The sequence below is a fragment of the Podarcis tiliguerta genome, assembly GCF_965153285.1.
Source record: "Podarcis tiliguerta genome assembly, chromosome: 3".
Taxonomy (NCBI): domain Eukaryota; kingdom Metazoa; phylum Chordata; class Lepidosauria; order Squamata; family Lacertidae; genus Podarcis; species Podarcis tiliguerta.
Window position 1 is genome coordinate 42,607,411 of NC_139536.1, and position 22,539 is coordinate 42,629,949.

Sequence of the window (22,539 nt, forward strand, 5' to 3'; positions counted from 1 at the left end):
AAAAATCGGCAAGGTACATTATAAATAGTGCCATTGTAAATGGAAACAAAACCCGAAAATGTAAGTTTCAAACCTGCATGGTTGTGCTGTAGCTCCTGCCAAGCTTTATTCTCACTCTCATTAGAATCTGTATTAGAAAATAACTGAGCACCTTCTCCCATTGCCAGATCTTTTTCACCGAAGGCATACTTCAATTGAGCGTAGCTTTTAGTAGCGCGGTCTGTGAACAGCAGCATTAGAATCATAATTATATAGACGTTCCTTGATGTTCTAACATATATAATGAGACTGACCATTAGAACGCTAAGGAAATTTCCAAAGTTAATACTTAAATACAACAACCATAGAAGAAACCAACACGAATAACTAAGGAAGAGAATAATATTAGAATAAAAAGAGCATATTTCCAATTGTAATATACAACTATACAGGATATATATATTGGTTAAATAGCTTATAATATGATTAGGAAAATAAGTGGGTTTACATTTTTTGTATTTTATTATACCAGTATGGGATGTCCTGGATCTTCAGCAAATAAACAGAGAAATCCCACCTTGGGGGGTCTTTCTAGGAACAGCTCAACAACTTTTGAGGTGTCCTGGTTTGTACTTTTTGAAATATGGCAACCCTATAGAGTTGGGAAGAAATATTCTAACGCTAAAACCTAGTTTTGTGCCTATATGCTGACGGAAGACTGAGTTCAACTGAGTTTGGTTAGTGCAGAGGATTAAAATTCAAAGTACCGTACTTCAGAATTTTATGCAATGCAAATTTTAGGAATGTCTACTCAGAAATAATTCCAACTCAGTTCTGCTAAGTAGATATAGGCAGAGGTAGGTGTCCACAAAGATGTTTGCTAATGTACTAGTAGCAACTATGAATCTTGGTTATTTTTTAAAAGGTATCCCCCCCTTTTTTTTGGTATGTGTTTGAAGTGTCATATATGCATCTGCAACAATAGCCAAATTATGCTTAGGGAGCCACTCTAGTTTAAAATCAGCAGCTCAATATTCCAAAGGACTCAGGAATATGGGTGGTTGGCTGCTTCATAAAATCTGCATCGACATCACACCATTCAACTAGCCCCCCCTAACTCTGGCTTGCTAGCTACCCAGCCTATATAATACCAAACTGGCACAATATAGCCAATCTACTGTCCACCTGTCTGACTTGCATCCATCTCATCTGCAGGCCCCAGTAATTCCTCTACTGTGGAAGTGATTAGCAGTGTTACAGGAACAAGTGGGAATTGGAACAGGAAATCAACAATTGCAGTGCCAGACCTGAGGAGCAGCCTCCCACAGTTGTGCTGTGCACTTGCAAAAAAGAGAAACTTATTTTCTTGTTGGTGGTATGTCTTAGGTACTTCTGAGTGTCTACTCTGCATGGCCTTTGTTTTCTGCTTATATAAGAAAATGGGTGCTTTTTTGGGGTTGGGGTTACTTATAATTGGATTCACGGAGGGTGCTAAAAACACAAAGGTCAGTGAATGAAAATTCCATCACTGCTGTCATCAGCATAAAGTGCAATTTTGAACTCTTCATTGCCATACTTGATACTAAGATATGTGATTATTATTTCATATGAGATTAGCTAAGGATTCCAGAAAGAGTGCAAACAGCAGTGGACATAGCAGGCGGCCTTGCCAAGTACCTCGTTCTAAGTTAGCGTTATCACTTTTTTACAACCTCATGTTCCTGTAGCTTAATTAGATGAACTTTTGCCTAAAACAAAAGGAATGAACTGTCATTTCCAAATCTTTTGAAAAAAGGTCACCCAAGAAGCATAGCAGATTTGATGGAAGTGGTCAAAGGGTGAACACTGAACACTTTTTAAAACTTAATTTATTGACTACCTATCAGTGCAAGACTCCAGGTGGGGTATTCAATTTAAGAACAATAAATACAACAAAAATTCCACATAAAAACATTTAAAGTACAGAAATAGCAATAAAATCCAATTGTGCTATAAAGAGAGTACTGACACTTACCGTATTTTTCGCCCTATAGGACGCACCGTCCCATAAGGCGCACCTAGTTTTTTTGGGGGGAAATAAAGGAAAAAAATTATTTCCCCCCCCCCCCAGGCGCGGGGTTGGGGAAGCTCGAGCTTCCCTCGACCCCAGCCCCCAAACAGGCAGCTCTCTGCAAGCCGTGGGAGCCCAGCGCTGGCTCCCGCTGCTTGCGGAGAGGTCCGCGAAGCCCGGACGCGCTGAGCTCAGCGCGCGCAGGCTTCAGCATGCAGGCAGCTCTCCGCAAGCAGCGGGATCGCTCCCGCTGCTTGCGGAGAGGTCCGCGAAGCCCGGACGCGCTGAGCTCAGCGCGCGCAGGCTTCAGCATGCAGACAGCTCTCCGCAAGCAGCGGGAGTGCTCCCGCTGCTTGCGGAGAGGTCTGCAAAGCCCGGACGCGCTGAGCTCAGCGCGCGCAGGCTTCAGCATGCAGGCAGCTCTCCGCAAGCAGCGGGAGCGCTCCCGCTGCTTGCGGAGAGGTCCGCGAAGCCTGGACGCGCTGAGCTCAGCGCGCGCAGGCTTCAGCATGCAGGCAGCTCTCCGCAAGCAGCGGGAGCGCTCCCGCTGCTTGCGGAGAGGTCCGCGAAGCCTGGACGCGCTGAGCTCAGCGCGCGCAGGCTTCAGCATGCAGGCAGCTCTCCGCAAGCAGCGGGAGCGCTCCCGCTGCTTGCGGAGATGTCCGCGAAGCATGCATTCGCCCCATAGGACGCACACACATTTCCCCTTCATTTTTGGAGGGGAAAAAGTGCGTCCTATAGGGCGAAAAATACGGTACTTTACAACATACTAAAAGACCTGGGCAGATTTAAAAAAAAAAATCATCACAGACATCAAAGATAGTATTAGGTGAGCTTCCCTAGGGACAGCATTGCAAATGGAAGTCACCACATATCCTCCCTGCCAGTCATCATCCACCTAACTTTAGATGGCAGGAAGTTTTTGCTAATGAACAAAATATTAAGGCAAGCTCATGTAACTGGCATCTCCAGTTAAAACAGTGGATCTACTGGTACTCTAAGTAGTAAACTTGCTCTTTTACAGCAAGGGTTCTCAAATGCAATTCTTGATTTCTGTTTGAATCTAAAGCCACAAATATGACAGAAGCAAAGCCCTTTTAGGGTGTTTTGAACCCCTGTATCATAGGCTCAGGTTGTGTATGTGTGTAAATAAACCATATATCATAAAGTCACAGACCCTGGAATCTCATACTGCTCATAAATTGGAGTAGCATACAACAATACAATTTAAAATCCTACTGTTTCTAACATAGGACATTACAACTGTTATAACATGCAGGGAAAAACCTTCAGCAATTTTTCAAGTGGTCCATGGGGGAATCAGTTTGGGACCACTCTTTCAGAGGAAGTGCAACACTATCCAAACAGCTTGAACACCACCTTCCTGGTTGACCTTTGGTTCCAAACATTCAATACTTCCTGTGTATCACTTGGGTGTGATAAAGAAAACAAACAGAGATGGTGTCATACTGTACAGATGGTACAGATGACCTGATTCAGTGGTTGAATTTAGACGTTAAATAGTGTGTGGGGCAGGGAGGGGGGACAACATTAATATAATGAAGTCAAGCAGTTGCCTCCCATTTGCAGTCCATCTACTGAAATCATCCAAGCAGGAGCAAAACTTCTGAAGGGAACCACCACCACTTGTTGCCTCCCAATTCCTAATCTGGTCAGCCTATATAGGCCACCATTGTCAGTGGTATCAAAAGCAGGACAGAGATTCAGGAGAATTAGCAAGTCACACACCTGCTACTGAACTTTCTGTGTCAAAGCCAGGCCAAAAAAGGATTAAGAAAATCAGTTTCATTGAAGAGTGGGTGCAACTTGCACAGCAACCACCAACTCAATCCTCCTCCTCAATAAAAATGCATTTATCAGAAGGGAGACCCTGAAGACCTTTAAGGAGCCTTCAGGACATGGAAGAGTCTCACATAAGGGCAGAGGGGTCAGGATATGGGGTATACAGAGTGGGAAGAGGTGTCACCTCGATTAAAAACAAAAAAACAAAATGCACCAGTGAACCCAAGGCAGACCAAATACCCGACAGCTGGCAGTTGCAGTTTTGGAGAATCCGCTACTTTTCAGCCTGAAGTGGAAGTGGAAAGCGTGAAGTGGAAAGCGGCACACCTCACCACGCCTGCCCCATAGAGGGCCACCACGGGCTTGGCTTGGTGCACATTTCTAGAGACGCATCCCCGAAGGCGCATCTGTGGGTGCTGAGCAGGGGGGCGACAGGAGTTCATTGGGGGTGGGGGTCTGAAAGGAGGACCCGCGAGCCAAACCTGCCTTCCCGCCTCTCGCTCTCTCACCGTGCAGGCTTTGCTGACACCGCTCCAGAGACTCCGCCAAGCCCGACTCCCCTCCGGCCTCCCTCATGGAGGGAGAGTAACTCGGCGAGCTTCCCCAGTCGGGTCTCGGGCTACACGCCGCCGCTCTTTCCGTGGCCCCGACAGACTCCTGCATTGGGAGGCGTGTGAGGGGAACCTTTTTCTAGGCTTTCCCCGGTGGCTCTCGGTCGCTGTAGTCCAGCCTTGCTCCTACTACCGCTCAAAAGTATGGGAACGCCGACGGCGGAGGGACTACAACTCCCAGGATGGGGAGCGGCGCGCTTCCGACGCCTCTCACGAGGAAGCTCGTTGCTAGACAACCAAGCAACGGTCTTTCTCTAGGACCCGCTTGGTGACGGATGAGGAGGGCGAGGAGGCGCTGCCCAGGCCGGCCACGAAGCTGGCGACAGGCGGCAACGACATCTCTCCCTGAGGCAGACGGGAAGCCCCGCCGCCTCGCTAAAGAGGCAGAAAGCGTTCCAGGCCCCCCTGCCCGGCATGCAACGCGCCATTACTATGGCGTTACGCCCACAAGGCTTCGCCACAGTTGCTTCTGGGAGTTGTAGTTGTTTCGCACCACAACAACGTAGAACAATACGTCTGCGGCTGCCAGCGGTACCACAATAGGTGCGTTCATCCTCGTTTGAGGTCGTGCGCGCAATACATCCGCCCCCCCTCAACCCAACCGCGCGCTCGGCGCGTTTTTTACTCTTCGCTCACGCCCACCGCAGAAGCAAGGCGTGTGCAGCGATCGCACAGGGCAAAATATAATGTTTCTCGTCTCATTAACGTATCCTCCAAACACTACATTTCTATTTCCCAATGGAGAGGAGACTATTATTATTAATTATTATTATTATCACCTCTGCTCCCCATTGTCTGGAACAGGGCGCCTGCGCAGTGCGAGCCTGCTCGCTCGGAAGCGCTCATGCGCAGTGGTTCCGTTCTGGGGCGCTGCAAATCCATTCTTTTCATTTCCCCTCCCCCCTCCTCCCTCTCTCTCTCTCTCTCTCTCTCCCCGCGCTTGCGAGCTGAGGCGGCGCCTGCGCAATAGCTTCCCCCTATTCCGCGCCGTTAGCCGCTATATGCTGGGAATAACGTTCGAGCGGTTGCTTACACAGCCAGAGCGGCACAGAGAGGCGGGGAGTCCGCGAGCGCCCTTCCCCTCCTCCTCCTCCCATCGCGTCCTCCTCTCTGTGGAGAAGATGGTGGGCCTGTGAGCCAGCGCTTTTGCCTTTCCCAAGCGGGGTGAGTGATGCTGCGGGCGGGGGGACCCCTCCGCCCGAGCGCCGCGGCGCCTTCCCTTCCCCCGGCCGGGGACGGAGCCCTAAATGCGGCGCATTGTATGCCCTCGCTCCGCCTGCTGCCCTCGCCCTCCTCCTCCAGGGGAGGCGGGTGTCTCGCATGCCCCTCAGTGACACTGGCTCTTTTCCGAGCCCTTCTTCCAATGCTTTCTGCTATTCCTGCCCGCTGAGCATTGTCCCTCTGGGACTCCACAGAGGAGGCTGCGGCTCTTGCACGGAGGCGAGGGGTGGGGGTTGCAATGGCCCAGATTGGATACAGATGGAGCTGCTAAAACCACCGTTTCCTCTTTCCTCCTCCAAGATAACAAACCTTCCCCCCGGGCGCTCTCTCCAGTGGGGTGGAGGCTTCGAGCCCGTTCTCCTCTCGTCAGCTCGCATAGGCTTCTGCGTGGAAAACATGTCTAGAAGGGGCGTGAGTGCAGCTTCTTTGCTTTGTGCCTTTTCTTCTGGGATCGGTTTCCTTCTTTCTCTCTCTCCCCCCTCCCTTTCCACTGTGGATTCTCATCTGTCCATTTGCTTCCGATTCGTTTTACGGGCCCTCGTTTAGGAAACGACAACAACGACAAAAACCATCTGGCCGATAAATAGAAAAGGCGTGTGTGTGCAATAATAATAATAATAGTAATAATTTGAAGCTTCTGTTTTTCAGCCTGGCATGCAGCTCTGATTGTAAGCAGCCTTTATCTAAATCGAGGCATGGATTTACATTTCTATGCACATTTTCTCCCCCCCCCCCCTTCTGCTGATGTTCCTTCTGATAATTGTTTTGTGAATTCGTTTCCGTTGTGGTCTTCTGTGTATGAAAAGGATCCCTAGGGAAATGCATATGGCTTCTCGAAAACTACACAGACCGGAAAGTAACGGCCTTTTGTGGAAGGCATCATTGCAAGTCATTCATTTTGTGCACGAGTGAGATATGTGTAGTCATAGCAGCTTTCTTGGAAGTGAAATGGATTGGTTACAAAGGCAATAAAAATCTTAGTCTGGTTTTCAAATATCCAGTATTTTGTGAAAGAGGAAGCTGACTGGACTGAAAACCATATGACAGCTCTACAGATGAGCCTTCTTTGTGATCTCATCCACTCATTGCTTAGAGCCTGATGCTAGGAATGGGGGAAGGGAAGAGGAGTGTTTCTGCTCAAAATTGTGTTCTGGTGCATTTATGATTCACTTAATCTAGTTAGTCTCCAGGATCAGGCATGATGTTGCTTCAGCATCTGATCAGGAAATCGTTAAATACATTAAAAATGGGCTGTAACTGTTCAGCATATGATACTTGCATGCAGTCATTGCATTGTAAATAAGTTGCTATTTGAGCTACTTGTTAGCTTTTAAACAAATTTTAAGCAAGTGCTTCCAACAATATTGTGTATAACCAAAGCAAGTACAATATGCTGATAAAAACAAAACAGAACTTCAGAGCAACCAGACAATGTGTTATCTAAAATTGAATCCCTTGGATTCAGTTGTTTTCACATTCATTAAGTGCAAAAGATATTCTTAATAAAATATTTATTTGAAGCAATGCACTCAAGTTCCTAAACTATGACTAGGTTTGTGCCGATCTGGTGTATCACACTGGTACTACTCTGCACTTCAAAAGGGTATTCTAGGGCAATGAATTATATTTAACATAAGATTATTTATATACATCTGTTAAACAACTTGGTTGTTGTTTTGGACACCCTGACCAGACTGCTGTGTGTGTGGTCCAGCAACAAAAATTGTACCATGGGTGCTGATAGAATAGCAGCTGCTTCACTTTCTTACTAGTAGTCTCTTACTTTAGAATACTTCATCTTCATGGAACTTTAAAAGGTCTCATAGTTCATAAAGTCTCCTATTTTTTGAGGGGTAGAGAGAATGTCTGTAAAGATAGTGCAATTAGCATAAATCTTTGTTTTAGCTAAATGATTTTGAAGCTCTCGTTCTCTTTTGAGATCTGGAGCTCCCTAATTTCCTACAGTGTGCACAAACAATGCTGTCATTTTCTTTCCTCCCTTTCTTTCTACTTTATATATTAACCTTATCTCATTGTCTCTGCTGTACTTCTTTTATTTAAATGCCTGTGTCACTTTACATATTCCCATTTTTGTCCAGAGAAAATGGTAGAGAGCAGCTCCACACTAAAAAGACTGATATCTGTATCCCTTTTTAAAAATCTACCTTCATGACTATCACAACTATTACAGTGGTACCTCAGGTTACATACGCTTCAGGTTACATACGCTTCAGGTTACAGACTCCGCTAACCCAAAAATAGTGCTTCAGGTTAAGAACTTTGCTTCAGGATGAGAACAGAAATTGTGCTCCGGCAGCGTGGCAGCAGCAGGAGGCCCCATTAGCTAAAGTGGTGCTTCAGGTTAAGAACAGTTTCAGGTTAAGAACGGACCTCCGGAATGAATTAAGTTCTTAACCCGAGGTACCACTGTACTATTCTTAATATACGTTTGTGGTAAATAGCATTTTATACTTGTAGTTAGGTTCTGATTGGCTCAAATCAAGGCCCAGTGCTTGAGTATTAATGTGTTTTGAGTGACAGATCTTACATTTGCCTTTCCATGAACAAGTACTTAAAACTAGGAATCTGTACTGTGTATTAGTAATTTAGACTATACCCAAAGGTTTGTTTGCAGTGTTGATGATGAAGCCTCTGTTGAAGCTTTCCTAATGTCATAGAGGGGTGAGGTGGTTAGAAAGTATGTTTGCCAGTAATTGAGTTGCTCAAACCTTGAAGGGTCATAGAAAGCAAAAGAGCCTTGCGAAGGCAGGGAATTCCACAGGCAGGGTGCTACAGCTGAGAAATCACCCACCCTTAGACTTTCCCCATTGGCAGAACCTAAGATCACCCTCACATAGCAAGACTGGCAAATGCCAGGAGAGACAAAACTCTTCTGACAAGCATTTGTCCTCCAAGCCATTTAGGGTTTTAAAAGTAAATCACAGCACGTTATATGTGACTCAAAAATGAATAGGTGGCATGCAAATCACAGATTATAGGTGTAATATATGACACTAAAAGACATGAGTTTACCAGGACATGAATCCCTGTGGCAAGACTTTCCCAGTCCAAGAATCATTGTTGTTGGAGGTCCATCTGGCCCCTTGAGCGCCCAGTGACAAAGATGGATCCAGAAATACTTCCAGACTATGCAGATGTTTCAAGGGGAATACATTCTCATCCAGAACAGGCAGTCTACCAATCAGAGGAACTTGTCAGCTCCTCACCAACAGAACCTCTGCCTTATTTGCATCCAGCTTCACTTTATTGGTCCTCATCTAGACCATTATCATCCCCAAACAGTGGTTTTTAGTAAGATACAGGATGGTGTCTCTTGGACCCTGGACACTGGTGATTTTCTAGTCTCTCAGTCCTATAAGAAGCCTACAGTTATAAATATAATACAGTAATTATAGTGTCATTTATAATCTTAGAAGTCAGATCCCCACATGGTTCTCTCACGGTTAACATGGTGTTTAATAGATAGCTATGATTCACTTTTATGTTTATTGTTTGATATATACGTGTATCAAATACTAATTCCCATTTAAACTGCTCTTTTTAAAAAGAAAATACTGGAGGAATTCAGTGTTGTTCTGAGGTTCTCATTCTATCAGGACAAGTATTTTGGCTTGCCAGACAGACCAATCCCACCCCCCACCCCCCCACCCCCCCGTCCCTGTGTGCTGTTCCATGAGTTCTCAAGATCCCACTTGAGCCAATTTCAGGGAGTGAGGAGGGTGGAAGATTTCCGCTGGTGGGACTCATTAGTTGAATCCCACCCATTGAATATAATTGAAATATTAAAGCCTTTTTAAAACAAGCAAACCCCTCACCCTGCTTACTACAATCCTGTAAGGTATGCATACTACTGACATTAGTATAGTACTATCTGATTTTGAGTGTTATTCTTAAGATTTCCATATTCAGAGGTATTTTGCCACTGAATACCAGATGCTGAGAAACAAGAATGGTGGAGTGGCTGTTGTTTCATGTATTTCTTGTATATTTCATGGAGCATCTGCTTGGCCTCTGTGGAAAACATGATACTGCAGTTTATGGGTCTTTTGGTTTGATCTAGAAGGCTTGCTGTTATGCTCACCCCTACCCAGTGAATTCATAGTTGAGCTGAAATTTGAGCTGGGACTTCCCAGGTCATAGCTCATGCTTGCAATCACTGTGCTATATTAGCTCTTCATAAATGTTACCAGCACTCTGTTAAAACTTAAAGACTCCAACAGAATTAGAGAGCTTGAAGAAATCAAATCAAAATTAGTCCAGATCTGCATGTCAAAAGCAGCCTCAGGAGATGAATTTCTCCTGCTGAAACGCATCTGCCTAGGCAGTTGTTTCCAGGGTTTTATGGTGGTTATTCGGCCAGATATTATAACAAGGCATAATTTGTGATAAACAGAAGGTAATAAAAAAGGTAAAGGTACCCCTGCCCGTATGGGCCAGTCTTGACAGACTCTAGGGTTGTGCGCTCATCTCACTCTAGAGGCCGGGAGCCAGCGCTGTCTGCAGACACTTCCGGGTCACATGGCCAGCGTGACGAGGCTGCTCTGGCAAGCCAGAGCAGCACACGGAAACACCGTTTACCTTCCCGCTAGTAAGCGGTCCCTATTTATCTACTTGCACCCGGGGGTGCTTTCGAACTGCTAGGTTGGCAGGCGCTGGGACCGAGCAGCAGTGACTCACACAAAGACCTCAGTGATCAGCCTGGAATATAAGGGAGCAGGTGATCACATCATGGTTTCCCTTTTTTACTGTAGTTTTATGCAACACCAGCCAATGAACACTCTCCGGGTAATGAACTGTTTGTAAAGTGGGACCTTTTTGTATTACAATTTTGGCGGTGTAGTTTTTAATCCCTTTCTTAATGATCCCTAACACAGAATTCTCCCTTACCATATTTTTAATTTTCTTCATGTTACACATTTTGTCTTACTGTGAATGTACCTATTACTGTGGTTTTGCATATGTTGTACACAATAAAGAGTGTAATAGCTGGAAATATATATCCAAGCTTTACCATATCTTCTCTTTCCAGTCTTTGCAATATCATACCCTTTGGATAATGAGAGGTTCAGGGAAAGTTTATTGTAGCTTGAATTTGAGCAGAAAGAATTCACTGCCAGAATTAGCTAAACCTCTGCATGTGTGTATGTGTCCATGTCTATATATGTGTGTGACAACTGTCACTTTTTGGGAATCCAAATAATGAGTGGTTGTACTACCTGCTTAATAGATTACTTACTTCAACTTTGCTGGTTATATATCTCTCAACAAACAAACCAAGACACCATCAATCTTTAGCCTGCTCTCATTACAAAAAAATAGACCCTAAAAAAGAGGCCACTCCCTGAAACCTGACACTTAGGAAGCCAGTTATGAGCTATTTTTCATAAAAATGCTGATATTACACAATATATTCTCTTTCAAAGCTGTTGCCTTCATGTTCTCATCTACCCACAAGTCACACTATTTATCTTCTAGGAGTATATATCATTTACATTTCTCCCTCAGTAGTTATCAAGTAGTTGATAAATATTCCCTGTCATAACAGTAGCACAACCTGTGATTCAGGTCTTATGCACAGGTGATGGCCTTCTTAGGATGGTTTTATGATTGCATTCAACATGCTTTCAATTATTTTCATCTTCTATAGCTGTGTTACATTAATGGGCCATTCATTGCCGACTTAACAACTTTCAATATAACCTTATCCATTCTTTCCAATAAACTGCTACATATATTGATTTTGCAGTCTGATCAATTCAGGCTTATAGTCAAGCTGCCAAAAAAACTTCATTCCGTGTAAGAACTGTCTTTCAGTAGGAACTGTCTTCTACTAGGAAGAATGATTACCTTTGGGCAAATATATTTGTAAAAATATTTCTGAATTTTTTTGTATTAGCCAAAAAATTGATTATACAGTTTGAAGAGAGAACTTGAGGCACAGATAATGCCTTCCGTTAAATATATTCTTCATTGTTGATGGCTATTTTGCAACCAGAATGGTATCATTTGGTTAAATACTAGAAAATAGTGTTATGGCATCCTGCAAATTAACCATTTAAAGGGTGGGTATAAGGAAAACCATGGTGTGAGTGCCACTACTGTGTTTGCAATTATTTTGATACTTTGAAAAAAGCAAATTTAAAATTATGTTTATAAATGGACATATTGTACTTTCATTCATTAGTGTCGTATTAATATTTTCTTTAAGGCAAATTTTAAATTCAAGTAAATACATTACCTTCATTTAAAATTCAGCAGAAATACCAGAGGTTTATTTCTTAACCATACTGTTCTATGTGCGTCACTTAGCTTGTTTCATTTTACTTATATTTAGTAAACAAACCTAGAAAGTTTGAAAGTCAGACATCTAATATCCTATTCACAGTTGGCATCTATTCTCTGTTAATGAATTTGTGAAATAGAAAAATTTCCATATGAAAAGAAAGTACTGGGATTTATTTATTACCTGCCCTTCACTCTAAGGTCCCAGTGTGGGTTACAGCATTAAAAAGAATATTAAAAACAGCTTGAGAAATTTTCTGTCCCACATCACTGGTGGGACTGATTTTTAATTTTGTTTCACATCATTTTTAGTATATTTGAGGACCTCCAAAAAAACACACCATTCCTATGTGGTCAGAAATGCTTTCAGATAAATATCAGAATTTAGGGTCCTGGTTCCAGAAACAGCCACTGTTTAGGGAAAGTTCTGGGATGTTGGCAAAGAGGGCAGCAGTCTTCTGTTTGTAAAGAAGAAAGGAGGGGGGGCATCAGCAGTTAAACATAGTTTCTGCTTTTGAGTTGATGTAATTGTGGTCTGGACTTCCTTTCTAATTCTGGTGGACTTGTATGGGGGACAATAAAGAAGTTTTGTGTCTCTGGCTCAAATCGGACTGTAAAATAGTTGCTTAAGCTTCTGCTTAATGGTCTGATGCTTTAAGCTTCAGTACCTTATTCAATTAGTTTATTATCAATACTAGCTAGAAGGCTTATTGGTAGGCATAAAGGAAACCTATTTATTTACCATATCCCATGCTTTGAAGGTGAAGTAATGACCAGAACATTAAAAAAAGGGCTGTCTTTTGCTCAACCCAACAGACTACAACATCTATAATACAATGCTATATCACTTGGTAAAACACCTTCCTCACACAAAAAATTTTGGGGAAAAAATCCAGGTGTTCAAATTTGAGATTAGATCAGCTTTGAAATCTGAGTAATATTCTCCAAAATTGGGATGTCTTGGCTGATTTCTGAGCTTTGAGAATTTGATCTTAGACACACACATTGAACAGTCACAGATTATTTGCAAGCCTCATAGATATTTGGCCAGGTGAAGCATTTTAGACAAATAGACTGTGCTTTCAAAAGAAAACTGCTGGTGGAGGAGAAGTTAACCCCACAGTAGATTTATTGGGGAGCAGGGTTGCAATGCTCAGCACTTCCTTGAGGTGAGCATTACAAGCTCTCGAGGCTTGTATCTGGGCCAAAGCCAAGAAAACGTGACATGGGGTATCAGATGTGTCTGGTTCAGTTAAGCATTGGGGTTCTACACGTACTAGTTTCTGGCAACGTGAGAAAGGTTTTGGAGCCTGCTTATCCTGTTCTTCTTGGTCTTGGGGCCTTCAGAGAAAGTAGTACAGAATACCAAAGATTCTTCCCATCATAGTTGGGATAGTTGTTTAGTCGTGTCCGACTCTTTCTGACCCCATGGACCAGAGCACGCCAGGCACTCCTGTCTTCCACTGCCTCCCGCAGTTTGGTCAAACTCATGCTGGTAGCTTCAAGAACACTGTCCAACCATCTCATCCTCTGTTGTCCCCTTCTGCTTGTGCCCTCAATCTTTCCCAACATCAGGGTGGATAGGTTTGATCTTTTTGCAGTCCATGGGGACTCTCAAGAGTCTCCTCCAGCACCATAATTCAAAAGCATCAATTTTTCGGCGATCAGCCTTCATTATAGTCCAGCTCTCACTTCCATACATCACTACTGGGAAAACCATAACTTTAACTATACGGACCTTTGTTGGCAAGGTGGTGTTTCTGCTTTTTATAAGGTAAGGTAAATCAGGACCCTGGGCAGCTCCCAGTGGTCCCTGCTGGCTGTTCTTGAGAAGGTGTCTGAACAAAGGCTTGGAATCATCTGAAGTCTTTATAAGACTTTATAAGAATGGCAGGGCTTGATCTTCCCTGTGAGAGCTGTTTGCAATTTTTAAAGCACCCGTATTCTATTCTTCAGTTACACACTCATGCATTATTGTGGAGCAGGAGTGGGTGACGCTTCAGGAGAATAATTGTTAGGACTTCAAGGGTTATTTAAGAGCCACATCTTCAGACCAAGGCAGTTTAGAAGTAGGTGCTATGGGGTGGCTGATGCATCATCTCAATTATTCAATTATAGATTGTTTGTCCATACTGTCCAGGGTACTTGGTGTGGGAATTAAAAAAACCCCAAATAAATCTGTCAGGTGGATTGAGGCCAATGCATATCAGATAAACTGGAAGGGAAATGAAAGAAAAGAACCTCAAAATAAATTCAAAAACACTGTTTCTATATTACTGAGGAATATTAGTGGATACATGTATTTGGTGCAAAAGAAATTAAGTTATGAAAATCCCTGTATATTTGTTTAATTTTATAGAAGAAACATAATCTAGTCCTGTCAATGAGAGATCAGGTGGAAATGTACCTTGGGCAATTGGAAGAAAGCTTATTACGCCATTGCATGGCACAACGTGCATGCAGTAATCTGATTACCTTTAGATGCAGTAGCATATAAGTGGATGAAAAGAATTAAAGACATAATCTTGACCTTACGAACTTGAGCAGGGAAATACAGATGTATTACTGATGAAAGTGATATCCATTCTAGGGTGTTTTCAGTATTATTGAGATAAGTATTTCAGGTAAGGTAAATCGGGGAAAGTCGTATATACTGTGGGTTCATATCAACCTACAAGGTGAAAAATATTCGTAATGGCAAACTAACAGGGTATGTGAGATTTTGTTGGTGATTAATATTGATACTTTTTTATTTAGATAGATATAAATTATTTGGCAAACAAGCTAATAATAAGTAACAAATCAGTGTTGCATAACTAGAATTTACATAGTTATGAACAGTATTATTTTAAGTTTCCTATCTGCTTGTGCGAGTCCCAAATTCTGCTTTGAAGAAGTGATCAGAGATTATCCATGAACTAAAATTAGTTTTCAAATTGAGCATGATCTTTATTTCAAAAAATTGACATCAAGGCCTGAGAGAGAAGCATGATGAATTTAGGAAGGTATAATGAGTTTGCAAGATCATGCATCCTTACCATTTTTATCTTCCCCTTTCTATGTATACTTGTTTTGGTAATAGTAACACACATGCATACCACAGAACTGAATTAAGGCAGTGCATGAATTAGCAACTAGCTGACTAGGTTGGGTAGTGGGATTAGCTGCAATCCCTTGGCCTCTTGGTCCCTAAATCCCAAATACTGTGTATGCATGTATCAGCTCTAAGTCTTAGGTGGCTCTTCCTTGTATGTTCACTTTCATTTATCTCAAGATGCAGATCTACCAATTAAGGCTTTTAAAAAATCAGGTCTTGAATAATTTAGGCAGAGCTGAGAATGCAGTAGGCTTTGAGTTGGTCTTAAGAGATGAAATGGGATACATTTAAATAATTGGCCAATGATGAAGTCTTTGTCATGAGAGCAGTAAACAAAAGGAGATGTCAACTATAATTGAAAAAAACCAGATACTTCAAAACAGATGTCGGGTGTGTTCTCATATGCTCTCGGTGTGCGTTACAATTCAAGAAATGGGCTAGTGTTAAAATTTGCCTTGAGAAGAGTCTTTTTCTCAACTACTTCGTAAAAGAAATATGCATTCTTACTCAGTACTTGCATCAGCTAAATATTGCCTAATATAATAAAAACTCATAAACATGTTTCTCCCTCACTCCTGCCTTTCTGGATAGTTGTACTGGCATGTGATTCAAATTGGAACAGATCTGCAATTGTGTAAGTTTTGTTGAAGCTAGTCATTACCAGTACGGGCTGCACACCAGTCAAACTGAAGGGTAGTCAGTTTATGGGTCATTATTAGAAGCAGTCAAATCTACCCTGAATACTCTGTAGGTAACAGTTTACCTATTTTTATTTAGATATCACCATGCTTTTATATTTGCCCCTGACTGCTGTAGGGCTAGAGACAAGCTGTCTTCTGCCATTTGTTACCTAGGGCAGGAGTGAAGACAGCTTGCTTGCTAGCTTTTCTCAGTCATGAGCAAAGGTACTCTCCTGTCTATAATTGTAGGTATCTCCGGACAAGAGCATAAGCAATCATCAGTGACTCGGGCCATTGCCTATAATGCATAGAGTGCTGGCCTAGGATTATGGAGACCGAGATTCAAATTTTCATATAGCCACAAAGTTGATTAGGTGACATTTAGCTTAGCCTATTTCACATGTTTCAAGGCTAGGTAGAACTTGATCTTTGGGGAGAGACCTAAATGTTGCTTCTGCTGGACCAAATGCTCCAAAGTAATAGGAGCAGCTGCTTGACACTAAGTCATCTGTCTTCAAGGCTTGTGGACTTTTGATCATGTGTATTTGTGTTGGGAGTGGGGTAATTGCTGTTTCTAACCCCCAACCACAACCAAGGGCATATTCTGTGGCAGTGTTTTCATATTTTAATAATTTCATTGATAGTATTTTAGCTCAAATATTGGCAGGCAGAGAAACTGTTCTTTCCAAACTGGGTTACACCCACAGAATATGGAGTTAAAGTTCTGAATTATGTGGATTATATTGGTAGCTTTGCAGCTGTTGCATCATCTGTTTGACACACTTTTGAATAGAATAATTTATGTACAAAGCAGCTAAAGAATGTAATTCCCAAAGCTGTAAAAACAGTGCAACTCCCTTCAAATGAAAACTGCAGTACATGTCAAAATATAACACTTTTTTATTAGGTTAGTACATTCCATTAAAAGTGTGCATGCGTTGATGTTAGGTATTTAAATTCAGTGTGATGTCACCTTCATTTTCATGTTACTGTTTCTATCAGGGAACCAAATACAGCTCTTTTAGGAATTTTCAATTTTCTGCAGAGTGACAACAGTGGTCCATCTAGTATTTTCCTTGCAATGCATGTTTGCACTTGATAATTGGTAATGGACTCGACTCTTCCATTAAAAACCTACTTGGCAGAACTGGGGAAACCTTTTCTGCTCAAGGACAAAAAAGTGGACAGAACAATGGATATGACACTTACCTTTGTACAATAGACTACATTTCAGTCACAGGGTTTTGTATATAACAAACCTGGCTTGCCAACAGTGGGGTTGCTGCTGGGTGAGGAGGTTGGTGCCGTATATGCATGGTAGTGGAGCCAATCCAGCACTCCTGCACCTATGCCCAAACAGTGCATACACACATGCCCATCCATGTGTGCTAGAAGCATGTGCTAGAAGAATGAGCACAGTTTCAGGACACATTCCAGCCAGGCAAAATAACTACAAGGCATAGTACCTAGGAGGAGTGTGTCCTAGGGGAACGTAGGTGTGGTCTGGGGAGGGTTCAAGTGCCTGATAATTCAGCCCCAGATCCTGAGATTCCCCACCTGTTCTATGGTTCAATCTTACTGAACAGGTGTGGATTGGATCACAAGTACCACTGTGACCTACTTAATCGTAACTATGCATAGGATTGTGTTCTTGGTTTCTCATTCAACCAGCTTTTATACAGTAGGTTGATAAGAGTTCTAAGAAGACATTTAAAATATGTATCTGGGTTGCAAATCTGTCACTATTCTGCCAGTTCGCTTATTGCTAGGTGTAGCAGTAAAGTTAAAGTCTGCTGTCAGCCTTTTATCTCTGCAAGTGCTACCTAAAGCTACTATGACTGCCAGAAACAAAAAATATACAAACCCTTCTCAGGAGTTTTAATTTATTCTGTTCATCAACAGTTGCTTCAGTGCTCTGATTAATCAGTCCTGACCTAGTTGTTTCTGTTTGTTTGTTTATTTTTAAAAACCTTCCTGTTCAATCTCAATGTATAATGTTATTTGGATTTACATTTTTAAATTTAATATGTTTCACTGCTAGTTGTATTTTTATCAGTATTTTTGAAATCTTGCCAGTCGCTAAAAGTATAGTCTGCTTGTTTGTTTGTGTTCTTCCAGATCTTTTAGATTCTGCTCTATTTTAAGTTACAGCACAATATTTGTTTCAAAATCCACAATAGGATAATACCTTTATTGTTGTTGTTGTTTAGTCGTTTAGTCGTGTCCGACTCTTCGTGACCCCATGGACCAGAGCACACCAGGCACTCCTGTCTTCCACTGCCTCCCACAGTTTGGTCAGACTCATGTTTGCAGCTTCGAGAACACTATCCAACCATCTCGTCCTCTGTCGTCCCCTTCTCCTTGTGCCCTCCATCTTTCCCAACATCAGGGTCTTTTCCAGGGAGTCTTCTCTTCTCATGAGGTGGCCAAAGTATTGGAGGTCAACCAAAATGCCATACAGTAGTGAGCAAGATTTTGAGCTGTCCCAAAATCAGGCTAGGTGGTAAGCAAAACACATGGGCCCCTATAGCAACAGTGTAGCATGTGGCACACTTCTGTTCAAGGTTAATGTCATTTCATTCCATTTCATCCCTACTATGCTAACTTTCCTCCCTACCCCATCCAAAACTCAGCATTGCATCCTGGCTGAGCCTGATTGGTTCCCATGGGCCTGTTTTAACGATTTGTATATGATTTTGGTGGATACTGTGGGGTAGATGTACTTGTACCCAATCCTACCTATATAAAAACATTGAATTTTCTCATTGATGTCTATGGCAGCTCTCTCTTCCGTCTCTGAATCAATTTGTAAATGACCTACCTTGATAATTAGAGAGATCAGTCTTCACTCTCTCTTTTTTAAACAAACTTCATTGAAAATTTTAAAGCAGTTCTAAACTCTTGAAATCTAGATGTGTCTTCCCTCCCTCTCTAGCCACTTTGTTCCATTTCCCCTACCAGAACTCATAGTGTACAAAATAAAGGGGTACCATAATCTTTTTCTGACTTGGCTTGGCTTTGCCTTTGGTAGTCACAACATTGTTAGTCAATTTCTCAAGTAAGGCAGCATTCCAAAATTTTCTCTCGTCAGTAAGCATTCTATGATATTGAGTTTGTACGGAGCTATTTTTGGGTTTCCTTCCTTAGATTTTTTCGCTAAAGATTTTTGGAGTTTTGGCAAACCTTGGGACTATCCCAAGTGTACTGATACCTCTCTTGTGTGTGAGTGGTAGCATTTTAATTGTATCCTCAAGAGCATGAGAAGTCTTGAAGCAGAAATCATTATTTGAAATAAATTTTGCCACATGTTGTTAAAACATCCTCTGCTTACTGAAAACCGATGATCAATTTTTTTACAGCCTTGTAAAGCTACTGAACTTCTTTCATTCATCCCTATAAATTGAATAAATCTATAAACTGTCTCATGTTTATGCATGCCACCTACACCCACACAACAATAATAAATTTGAGCTATGATCTAGCTATGATGTTCACAATTAGAGATGGGAAGGTCTGGGGGGGGAACAGAAAAATTGGGAGGGGGGAACCCAGGTTTCTTTCAGGTTTTTTCCCAAAGCCTTTGGGGAAAAAACGGGGAAAACTGGTCCTGGTCCCCCTCCCCCCAATTTTTCTCCTCCCCCCAGGCCCTCCCATCTCTAGTCACAGTGCAATAGTGGGGGGGGGGAATGTGTACATTTTTCATGTACCATATTTCTGTACATGTATTGGGCAGCTGTGATTGATAGCAGCAGACTCCCAGTGTGTGATACATGGAAAAATAGATGGGTGTCCTTCACATATGATGGTGTGCATGTTTATTTCCTTGCATCTGTGTATGAAAAGGTAGTTTGTGAAGCTATCCTTATAGCTTCTCTGTGTTGGAAAATTTAGAAACCCTATTAGGAACAAGAACTGAAGATAAAAATAACTATTAAATATTTCTCTCTTTATCTGTTTCTTATTGCAGGATGACGTAGCCTTGTGAGGATTTATCAGCTAAGCAGAAAATGAGCTTAACATCTTGGTTTTTGGTGAGCAGTGGAGGCACCCGTCATAGGCTGCCACGAGAGATGATTTTTGTGGGAAGAGATGACTGTGAGCTGATGTTGCAGGTAATTGTGTCAGTTCTCCCAACTGTGAAATGCTGGAAGTTGGGATTTTATTCCCTTGATACATATTTCTTTTTGAGGATTATATTTTGAAATGTTAAGTGATTTGCTGCTCCAGTCTTTAACTTATAATAAATTAATCTTTCTTCCACACTGTAGAGCAAGATTATAGTGACTGCATAGTATTAGTTTGCCTTAGTTAGTGGACCTGTGCACACGGCATGAGCCTGACATGTGGCTGAGTAATAAACATGTAGACCTATGGACCATTCTGATCATGAAGTGAGAACATAACCTCCCTTTCTGTCTACAGTTAGCCTTCAGACAAGCAGGAAATTGGGTAGCAATATGAGAATATTTGGGTTACATTATAGTTGTGAATTAATTCCTGATTAAAGTTTGAGGCTCATAGAAATTTGAAGGTCTAGAAAAAATCAGGATTAATCCCTTTCCTCCATTTTTTAATTTCCTCGAGTCCTGAAATAGAAAAAATTGAAATCTGAAAACACTTTTTAAAATAATGAAACACTTTGCTCTAAAAAGTAATTTTGTTAACACAGTAGCAAGTTGCAGAACAGTACATATATTAATTTTGTAGCAGTATGGAGACTAGCGGATATATTGTATCTTAAGCATTTGTGGAACAGAGCCCTTTTCAAAGCCTTTGAACTAGTTCAGGCATAGGCAAACTTGGCCCTCCAGACGTTTTGGGACTACAACTCCCATCATCCCTGACCACTGGTCCTGTTAGCTAGGGATGATGGGAATTGTAGTCCCAAAACATCTGGAGGGCCGAGTTTGCCTATGCCTGAACTAGAGACTGTAGGCTACACATCTGTTTGTCTGTAAAATGCAGCAATGCTCTTTGTTATACAGTGGTACCTCTAGTTATGAACTTAATTCGTTCCAGAGGTCTTAACCTGAAACTGTTCTTAACTAGAGGCGTGCTTTCGCTAATGGGGCCTCTTGCTGCCGCTGTGCCACTGGCACACAATTACCGTTCTCATCCTGGGGCAAAGTTCTCAACTCGAGGTAACTCTTCCGGATTTGTGGAGTTTGTAACCTGAAGCGTTTGTAACCTGAGGCATTTGTAACTCGAGGTACCACTGTATATCCAGTACACACTGCTGCAGGCCTGTTTGTTCCAAATTTTAAAACAAATTAGTAGTGCTATAGACATGGCTTTAATGTTTGATTGGATAATTGGAATAACTTGTCGTCTGGAAGCTTTGCAAGGAGATCTAGGCTAATGGTAGTTCCAGAAGTGCAACTCTTCAATTCATGGAGCAACTACCCTGGCTCCCACCCTTCATGTTCCTAGTACTATTTAAATGTTTCCCCCCCAAAAAAATTTTTTTGAGGGAAGCATAGGAAAATAGCATTTTCCCATGACTTCAAAACTGAATCTTTTTACATCTTAGTTCACATGTTTTGTGAAGTAAAGTTGGCTACCACGTAAATGTTTTAATAATAATAATAATAATAATAATAATAATAATAATAATAATTTTTATTTATACCCCGCCCTCCCCAGCCAAGGCCGGGTTCAGAGCGGCTTACAAGCAATAATAAAAACAAGTTGAATGATTACAACTTAAAAACAAAATTAAAATACAACATTAAAATATTAAAAGATTAAAATATTAAAATGTAGCCTCATCGCAGGAGGAGAAGGAAAGGAAAAAAGAAAGAGAGGGAGGGAATCAAATTGGCTCCAAGCCAAAGGCCAGGTGGAACAACTCTGTCTTACAGGCCCTGCGGAAAGAAATCAGATCCTGCAGAAGTAGAACATGCTCTGTATTAAAATCACCTCTGTACTAAAAGCATCTTTGTAGCTTTTATAATTATGATTCACCATCTAAGTAAGGCATCAAAAGCAGTGTTCCATAGCAAGCATTTAGCTACATCTGAGTGTCTTCGACAAAGAAATATAAATTATTAATATGGATAAATAGCTGTAAAAAACTTAAGTGACCAGTCTCTGCTGGAATGTTGAAATTAGGCTAGGCAGCTGTGTAGGCTACTGGGAAGTCTAGTAGCGCTGCACTCAGTGAGCACATGCAGCCACAATCAGGGTAGGGCAGTGTAGTCTGAGTAACTCGCAGCAATCAATCTGTGTGATCTATAGGTGGCTAGATTTGACTCAAGCAGATTTGTGCTGTTGTCAGTTAAACACATCTTTTCAGGTAGGCAGTTAAAGTCTTAGAATTATAAAGTAAGAATCCCGTTTTCTAGTTTCTCTAAATTATTGAATGACTGATAGTACTGCATATACACTTCATAGAGGTACACAGCTATGTCCAGATCAGAGGGATGGTGCTCTAGTCAGCCGCTTAGTGCTAAGCAATTTAGTCATGACTGATAGATTTCCATTGAGGGTATTGCAGATTCAAAGTTTGTTTCTCATAACAGTTGCCGTGTACTACTCTCTGTGTTGGAATCTCAGCCAGGTTCAGACTATCAATTTAATACACTGAAATATGAACAAGCTTCTTAGCCTTTACTTTTTTGAGCGTTACCTGATGTTTTCATACAAGTAATTTGACACAGAACTGGTTCAGATGAGTTGAACTTAATAAGCCAAGATATGAACAAACATTTTCCATGTGCACCTTGTTTCCCCCTTTGTAGCATGAGCAAACAAGGAAGTCTTCACTTTCCTTTTTTCATCCAATTTGGGAAACTG

At 41.9% G+C, this 22,539-nt stretch overlaps 2 protein-coding genes across 34 annotated transcripts in view; one reads left to right on the forward strand and one right to left on the reverse strand.

Annotated features, from left to right (window-relative positions):
- The window catches only part of SDCCAG8 (SHH signaling and ciliogenesis regulator SDCCAG8), an 85,033-nt gene extending 79,729 nt beyond the window's left edge, over positions 1-5,304 (reverse strand). Inside the window, exons 1-2 of one of the 2 annotated variants that reach the window (XM_083432168.1) lie at positions 5,223-5,304; positions 74-220 (exon numbers count right to left, since the gene is read on the reverse strand). In XM_083432168.1, the coding sequence (XP_083288294.1) occupies positions 74-220; positions 5,223-5,289 (214 nt within the window). In that variant the 5' untranslated portion in view covers positions 5,290-5,304. Of the gene's footprint in view, positions 1-73; positions 221-4,341; positions 4,506-5,222 lie in introns of those variants that run through there. The other variant, XM_083432167.1, reaches the window with a different exon arrangement.
- CEP170 (centrosomal protein 170) overlaps positions 4,741-22,539 on the forward strand; it is a 73,852-nt gene continuing 56,053 nt past the window's right edge. For 24 of the 32 annotated variants that reach the window (XM_083432084.1, XM_083432110.1, XM_083432113.1 and 21 more), the window contains exons 1-2: positions 5,320-5,607; positions 19,712-19,856. In XM_083432084.1, coding sequence (XP_083288210.1) covers positions 19,752-19,856 — 105 coding nt within the window. In that variant the 5' untranslated portion in view covers positions 5,320-5,607; positions 19,712-19,751. Of the gene's footprint in view, positions 4,987-5,301; positions 5,608-5,838; positions 6,076-19,711; positions 19,857-22,539 lie in introns of those variants that run through there. The other 8 variants (XM_083432094.1, XM_083432100.1, XM_083432102.1 and 5 more) reach the window with 7 other exon arrangements.